Consider the following 8584-nt stretch of genomic DNA (forward strand, 5'->3'; position numbering starts at 1 on the left):
TAGGACTCTACAATCTGCTCTGTCTAACCAGTTTAGTGTTCTTCAATTATTTGTTGTAGATGAGGGTGAAGCTACTGTTGTTATTCCTAATATTTGTGACTTGAACAAGCCTTACCCTATTGTGCCAGTAGAGGTAGCAACAGATTGTGAATCAAATGAAGAGGATGAGGATCAGAATGAACCTATTCTTAGTGATTACAATAGTGATGAGTTGGAAGTCTTTAAAAAGGAAAAAAAAAGAGATCAATGACAAGATAGACAGATTCTTACAGTTGGAAAAAGGTATGTGCTTTAAAGATATTAAAGAAGCTAAACGAATTGTGAGTTTTTACTCTATTGTTAGAAAGGTTGCACTTAAAGTTGAAAAAAGTGACTCTACAAGATTGAGATATTTGTGTGATATTGGTTGTCTATTTGAGTGTTTGATATCTGAAGATAGGAAAAATCAGGGATTCAAAATTAAAACCTTGAACACCAAACACTCATGTGGTGAAAATGCTTTTAAGAATAGAAGAGCCACTCAAGAAGCTTTAGCACACTACTTCAAGAAAAAACTTTAGAATAATCCAAAGTACAGTGTTAAGATATGAGACAAGATTTGGATGATAATTTTAATTTGAATGTTAGTTATTCCAAGATGAAGAGAGTTAAAAAGGCTCGTGTTAGAGAAATTGGAGGGTAGCTACATTGATGAATTCAATAAGTTGGAGGGTTATGCTCAAGAATTGAAGAACAGCAACCCAGGTACTGATGTTATCATAAATATATCTAGAGAGGCTTTGGAACAAGGAAAAAGAAGATTCTTAAGAATGTATGTATGCATTCAAGTTTTAAAAAAATGGATGGAAAGGAGGTTTGAGGCCTTTTATAGGGCTAGATGGGACCTTTTTAAAAGGAAAATGCAAGGGAATCTTATTGGTTGCAATGGGACAAGATTCAATGAAACACTTTTATCCACTTGCTTGGGCAATGGTGGAACGAGAGACACTTAGAACATGGAGATGGGTTATTGAGCTGTTGAGAAATTCTCTAGACCTGGCAGATGGTGAAGGAGTAACATTCATGTCTGATATGCATAAGGTAGTTGTTTCTGATTTTAGTAAGTTTTTTATTTCAGTGAAATTCTTATACAAATAATACTTTAACTTGTTATGATTTTAATTGTTACAGGGGCTACTGAATGCTTTTAGTCAGGTGTTTCGTAAAGCACATCATAGATGGTGTGCAAGGTACATAGAAGCTAATTGGAGCAAGGATTGGAAAAGTGTACAAATGAAGAAGTTACTGTGGTGGTGTGCCTGGAGCACCTATGAAGAAGAATTTCATGATCAATTGAAAGTCATGGGTGCTATGTCTAAACAAGCTGCAAAGGATTTGGTATGGTACCCTGCACAAAACTGGTGCAGGGCTTATTTTGACACAGTCTGCAAAAATCATTCATGTGAGAATAATTTTACAGAGTCATTCAACAAATGAATTATAGATGCAAGGGCAAAACCTATAATCAAGATGTTAGAAAATATTAGAATCAAGGTGAGTTGTTACTGTTTATAATATCATCATTTATATTACCTTAATATAGTTGATAGGTTTTATATAGGTTAGATTAATGTGGGATAACACTGAAAATTAGAGTTTGAGATTTTTATAGTTTGGTGATTTTGAGTTTTCAGCTCATAAAGTTGTACTTTTTCTTATTCTTTTCAATGAATGTTGCTTTTTATTGTGATCTATGACCTTGTTTCTCTTTATTTGAATCTCTTAGATATTTAAAAAACCAACTTATCAGGAACTGAATTTCACATTTGAGATAAAAGCTTTAAAGAGCAGTGTTCAATTCTGTGTAAATTTATTTCCATTGACAGATCTAGTGTTTTAATAGAAATTATAGAATATAGATTGATGTGATTGTTACATTGATAGGTAATGTTGTTCTGACTTCTGTATTGTTATATAGGTTATGAATAAGTTGCAAAAACTTGAAGAAGAGGGTAGAAATTGGAATGGATAATTCAGTCCATATGCCATGGAGTTGTATAATGATTTCAATATCATTGCACAATGTTGTCAAGTTCAATCTAATGGAGACTAAGGATATGAGGTAGTTGAGGGTGAAGATAGGCATGTGGTGAATCTTAATAGGAAGAAGTGTACATGTAGGACATGGGACTTGACTGGTATACCATGTCCTCATGCCATTAAAGCATATCTTTATGACAAACAAGAGCCACTAGATCAATTGAGTTGGTGGTATTCCAGAGAAGCTTACATGTTGATATACATGCATAAAATACAACCTGTTAGAGGTGACAAGTTTTGGAAAGTTGATCCTTCTCATGCTATTGAGCCACCAAAAATACATAAATTGGTAGGCAGGCCAAAACTTAAGAGAAAGAGAGAAAAAGATGAGGCAAGGAAAAGGGAAGGGGTGTGGTCTGCTTCAAGAAAAGGACTAAAAATGATGTGCGAACATTGTAGTGCAACAGGTCACAACCAAAGAAGATGTCCTATGGTATGTAATTTTCTTTACTTGGTCAATAGTTACACTAGTTATTTCAATATCGAACTAATTTTGCCATTTTTATAGCTTCAAAGATCAAAGCAACCAGCCCAAGATGTGCTTGTGTCAACACCCCAACCATTCAAGAAGAATATGGTATCATGTCTACTCCTGGCTTTGTTGCTTCTTCAAGTCAACAGAGTAGCCAACCTGATGGTCCTTCAAAATCAAAGGAAATTGAAAAGAACCCAACTGGACCTTCAAAGTCAAAGAGAAAAATAATTGTTTATGAATCTGAGGATGGGAAACATGTTGAACCTTCAATTGCAGTTGCTGATGAGGATGGAGATGAACATGAAAGTGGAGACGAGCAGACTATTCTAAAGCCAAAGGCAATTTCTGAATCTAGGACTAGGCTTCAAGCTAAAAAGATGTAGATTCGACAAACTGGTACCAGGAGGATTGACTTCAAAGGAGATGAGAATGGTGTGAGCATTCCAACTAATCTACCATACTCACCAAGAAAATTGGCATGGAAAGGAAAAGAAGCTACGACTTCAGATCATTTCACAATTGAAAAGGAGAAAAGAATTGGCAAATTGAAGGCAAAGAGGGGTGGGATGAAGTAGTTGCATTATGAAGTTGTTATTTTTTTTGTTTTCTGGTGTTTTGTTATGGCATGATGAAACTTAAATATTTTGACTTTTTTAATGTTACTATGTCTTGAACAAGTGCCTGTAACTTTTTGTAGGTTTAAAATATATGACAATGCCATTATCACTTATCTGTGGAGTTGTTGTATTTTGTTTTTCAGTTGCATTATGCATGTTGTTTGATGGTAGTCTTAACAGATCTTCTGTGTTGTGAATCCCTGGTGATATTTCTTTTTAACTAGATTGAGTTGTAAGATTTTGCAGATTGCACTTTTTGCAATAATATTGGCAGATTGTAAATTCCTGTAAAAATTTACAGTTTGCAAATTGTTCTAAAAATTGCAGATTGCATTTTGCTGTAAAAATTTGCAGATTGATGAAAAATTTGCTAATTGCATTTTGCTGCAAAAATTTACAGATTACAAATTGATGTGTAATAGGTGTAAAAACTTGAAGATTCTGCACACTGCATTTTGCTGTTTAAAATTGCAGATTGCATGGTGCTGTAAATAATTGAAGTTTGCCATAAAAATGTGGATTGTTGTAAAATGCAGATTGCTAAATGGTAAAATGCAGATTGCAAAGAGCTTTTCCATTACAATCAAGAGATTAACACGATTACTAACAATTTTCCACAAGCAAAACACGATGACATTACATTAGTTGTAACCTGCAGATTGCTAACATTACATCAAAATACAAATGACTACACCACACTACTATAGACCGACTACACACTAATAGAACAGAGCTACACCAAACATGATATTCTGTACACAATGCTCATCATCACCAACAAGAGAGGAAGAAAATCACGAACAATATCACATTTACGCGAATGATGAATCTTCCATGCTGAAAGGTTTCTCCTGAATGGCTTACTATAGTGGTATTAACTTTACATTTTTTCTCATGGACAAGGTAAATATTGGTGGATGTATGTATGTATGTACGTTCGAGATTGGTTTCGTGGCAAAAAAATAGGAAATGTATGTTTAGTTGGACCTCGAGGGCAATATGCAAGGGCAATTTCGAGACTGAATTTAAAGTCTTCAGCTTGTATTTTCTTTGTATTTGGTTGTTTCTTTTCCTTTTCTCACCGCACTCGAACCTTGACCAATTAAACCATATGTTTGTCCCTTTTACTTCTCGATGTGAAAACACAGAGCCAGGGCGCTGATCTTTGAATAGGAAAACGAGTCATTCCATATCGCATTGGTTGATCTTCCTTTCTCTTAGACGAGTTCTGGACCATTTGGTAGTAGATTATTACCATCATGATGCGTATTCTTGTGTTCAACAGGTATCAACTTCAATATTACTGCAACTATCAAGCTTGCAGCACCAATTAAAACACTGAGTAGCCATAGTTTCCAGTTGAGCGGTGTAGTGCTTGCCAACGTGCCTAAGAACTCAACGATGATAACTTGGAAAACGACAGTGGATGTTATGACACCTACGAACCTGTATCAAACCACGGAAAATATCTCAGTGACAATATTACACATGTGAATCCATAACAAGGAAAATGTTCATTTATTTTCCATCCGTATAATGCACCAAAGTTTACAGCAAGTACCTGACAGAAAACAAATGTGTTGAAAATGAAAGTATTGAGAACTATGGTAGCATCTGAACCTTCGAGCCTCAGAATCTGCTTTCCCGTGAAGTTGGAAACTAAAAGTATAGCTAGTTGGAAGATACTTTGTCCGATTATGTTTCTCCACATCGTCTTGGAAATCAAACTCACTTCCCTTCCAACAAGAGGTCTGTTCATTAGTTCTTCATGTGGTGGTTCTATAGCCACACAAGCTTGTCCATTGGTGATGCTCGAGTATTCACCTACATTCAAGATTCGAGCATTTCAGGAGTTTACAGCCCCTTCTTTGCTTGTCAATATCACCACTAAGAAGCAATCAATATTCTAATATTGCTGATTCTGTTGGTGTACCAAGAAAAGATTTCTTTCCGCCCTTTGCCTTAACAACCTCTGCTACCGTATTATGAAATATTGCCTGCAGCAGCAATGTCATTTCATTTTCACGTATGGTCAAAGTTATTGCATCCCGACTTGCATCAGTTTCTACCTTTTTCATTTTTTCACAAATCCATATCTTGTTAACTACCATTTGGTTTGTTGTTAGTGTTCATGTCTTATATGTGCAGATGAAAGTAGATGATCCCATCGTCTCACATGGGGAAAGATGTCTCACCAATGCCTTATTATCCATTAGCTTTTTCATTGCAAATGCAAGACTCAATGTCACTGCCAGAGGCAGTCCTTCTGGAACCGCAACAACAATTATAAATCGGAACCTTTTGCCTGGATCCATCTCTTGTGACCTGGATAAGTACTTTTTTGTACTCCTTATCCAAATCCCTGAACTGCAACGAATGCCTATAATCACTAATTGCAGTAACAACAACTACCAAGAATATACTAAGCAGAATACCTAGTCCATCATACGTTCCTTTTGGCCAGCCTTCCATGACAAATCCCAAACTAATGGAGACAACAACACAAACCATGAGGATAATGAGAGTGATATCCTTCAAATCCTCCCAGAAAACTTAACAAATCTTCTGAAGAAGATGAACTCCAAGAGAGCTCTAAGAACTGATGATGTTGGGGGAAATGTGTAGGGTTTTTTAAAAAAGAAATGGGTAATGGATGTTTTATTTGGATGGGTTGGGTATTTTGAAAGATGGGTCGGGTCGATTCGGGTGGATAGGGTGGTTTGGGTAAAACTTATTAGAATTTAAATAATTAAATTTTTAACCAATTACAACATGCCACGTAATAAATGAAATAATTAAAAATATTGACTTAGTAGTCTGTTAGCCAAAAAGGCAAAATAGGTCCCTAAAGGTTAACCCCAAGGTTATTTTAAGGCCAAAAGATAAACGAGGAGTATTTTTGTACCAATTCTAATACTATAAGGGTATTTTAGGCCCTTCTCCGTTCTCCAAGTCTCAAATAAATTTGTTGCCAGCTTTTAACACCCAAAGATCTACTTATCAAAAGAAGATACCAAGGACCTTGGAACATCTATACGTTGTAATACAAACAGGTTTTACACATTTCTTAATCTCTGAAAGGACTTCCAACTTCAGGATACCAATAGTTTCTCTTGGTCATATTCTTTCATTTTACATAGTGGACAGCATGAATTAAAGTCATAACTTTGAAACACGTTTTTTATGACCGAAAATCTGTTGTTGCTGTCACCGAAACTCAATGGATAATAGGTCACCTTCCACCCTTCTTTACTTAAATACAAAATTCGGTTCACAACAGAATTTGAGCCATGACGTGCGTGAACATCATGTCCATGTTGTACTACCTTTGCTATTATACCAAAGGCATTGAGGGCCAGTTCTCAAAATCAACTTTTCCAATACTACCAACCACGTTTATTTTTCCTGAAAGAGCATCCTAAATTAATTTTGAGAATAACTCCACGCACTACTTTCTAAGACCCCACCAAGTTGTTACATCAAGCTTTTAACCTCGCTTTAAAATTCATGAACCAAAGGTTACATGCCTTTGTCAAATTCAAAGTATTTTTTGGTGTTAAATAAGCATCTTCTCTACAACATCAACTAAGTGCCCATTTCCAACAAGTATACGAAGAACGTCAGGTACCCATTTCAATTTTCTCAAACAGGAAGTAAAAGATGCTACAGGAAAATAATTGATATTATCTTCTTTTACTTTGGAAGGTAAACAATTGGTGATACCTATTTTCACAAATAGAAGAAAGATATCTTTCGACAACAAATCAACAATAACTCAGAATTTCCCAAATTTAAAAAATTGGGAATACCAAAAGCTTTCAAACTTTTAAATTAGCACCACAAAATTAGTAAATGTTTTGCTGGTATGACCAAAGTATCATCCTCAAGTCGAGGGAAAAGAATAGAAGACTACAGATCATGCAGTTAAGCATTAAACTATAAAAGCTCTACATATCAGTTTCAATAACTACAGCTCTTTCAAATATCTGCATTGCTTCTATTACTGGAGGAGATATAGGGCAAGTGGAAGAAACATTCAAAAGGGATCTTTTCATTAGCAAGTATATCAAAAATTATTAGAGAGAGAAATGAAATGAATACCAAACAAATCCAGCTATCACATTTGCAGACTCTACTTACTATGCACTGTAAAGTGCCAATTCTTAAAATCAGTGTTTTTTCTAAAATCATATCTCGCACAAGAAGTAGGATTTTGATACTGACCCACCTATCAAGAGGTACTTCAGAAGAAAGTTTCAACAAAAGAATAAAGAGTTTAAGAGTTTTAGACAAACACAACTGCTACAGCAGATAGACCTGTTCCCTAGATTTGCTCCAGCGATTGGTCTAGCAATTATATTATTCCTAGTTTGTAGTTTATGGTGTCAGTATTATCCTATTATGTTCTCTATATATATGTAATACGATTAGTTATTTGGGGTATGCGATTAAGAATTAAAACTACTATATTCTAGAGTATTGTCCTCTCCATACGGACAACTTTATTAGTATAATTGTTTTTAAGATTCTTGCACAAACTATTGTCAATAAATTTACTTGCTTTTTTCTATTTCTTCGATTCTGTACATATGGTAAATATCAGTTTGTATCATAGCATATCGATCCAACATGGTCATTACCAGATTTTCTAATTCACAAGAAAGCGTTCACAATGCTGAATCTCTTGTCTAACAAATATTTGTCATAGCATCTAAAGTAAATACGACTGACTCACTGGCAGCAGATGTTGCAACGTTGAAAGCCCAGACTAGTTGCCCTCAACAAGAAGAATCCAGTCACCAAAACCATAGTAGAGGAAAATCTGCTTGGCAAGAAAAGGAAGAAGACATTGATAGTCCAGCTTGGCCAAAAAATACTTCCCCGAGGCCATATACCGATGAGGATAGATTTTGAAAACAGAAAATTATTTCTGCTATTAATAAACTCAAGCGGAACATTAATTTGACATTGCAGCGATGTATTTGGAAGGGGATGTTGCTTTGGATCTCTTTTCTTGGATAAATCGTGAGCTAACTTTACTTTATTGGGAAGAACTTGTTAAAAAAGCATTGCAATAAAATTATGGTTTTGCAGAGTTTCAAAATCCCGACAAGCACCTTTGTAAAATTCAACAAACGAGTTTTATACTGGGTATCGTCAAGAATTTGCAAAACATTCGTCTAGGGTCATAAACTGGATGGATCACTGTCTCTTTGGAGTGTCCTTGAATTGTTTACGGGACTATGAGTTTGGCACTTGAATTTGAAAATAAATTAAGCCCAACTCGAAGTAATAGAGTGCATAAGTGGACCCTAATCAACAAACCCATTGTACAACAATTGAATTCTATGGAAACACCCAAAAAAATTCTTCCTCTACATATCACAATCCGCGCAGCAATGTTACTTCCAAC

General features: G+C 35.3%; 1 protein-coding gene and 1 long non-coding RNA gene across 2 annotated transcripts; one reads left to right on the top strand and one right to left on the bottom strand.

Moving 5' to 3' along the window:
• Nucleotides 1-1963: 1963 nt before the first annotated feature.
• On the top strand, nucleotides 1964-3236 carry LOC104645539 (uncharacterized). The gene is made up of 2 exons (XM_010317352.4): nucleotides 1964-2512; nucleotides 2588-3236. Exons 1-2 carry the CDS (start codon nucleotides 2503-2505, stop codon nucleotides 2935-2937), a joined length of 360 nt encoding a protein of 119 aa, XP_010315654.2. The 5' UTR covers nucleotides 1964-2502; the 3' UTR covers nucleotides 2938-3236.
• A 455-nt stretch (nucleotides 3237-3691) lies between these two features.
• On the bottom strand, nucleotides 3692-5796 carry LOC112940903 (uncharacterized). The gene is made up of 2 exons (XR_003245175.2): nucleotides 4733-5796; nucleotides 3692-4617 (listed from the first exon to the last, which is right to left on the bottom strand). It is a non-coding gene; the product is annotated as an uncharacterized lncRNA (long non-coding RNA).
• Between the last annotated feature and the right edge of the window lie 2788 nt (nucleotides 5797-8584).

This window comes from Solanum lycopersicum, chromosome 2 (genome assembly GCF_036512215.1).
Source record: "Solanum lycopersicum chromosome 2, SLM_r2.1".
Taxonomy (NCBI): Eukaryota; Viridiplantae; Streptophyta; class Magnoliopsida; order Solanales; family Solanaceae; genus Solanum; species Solanum lycopersicum.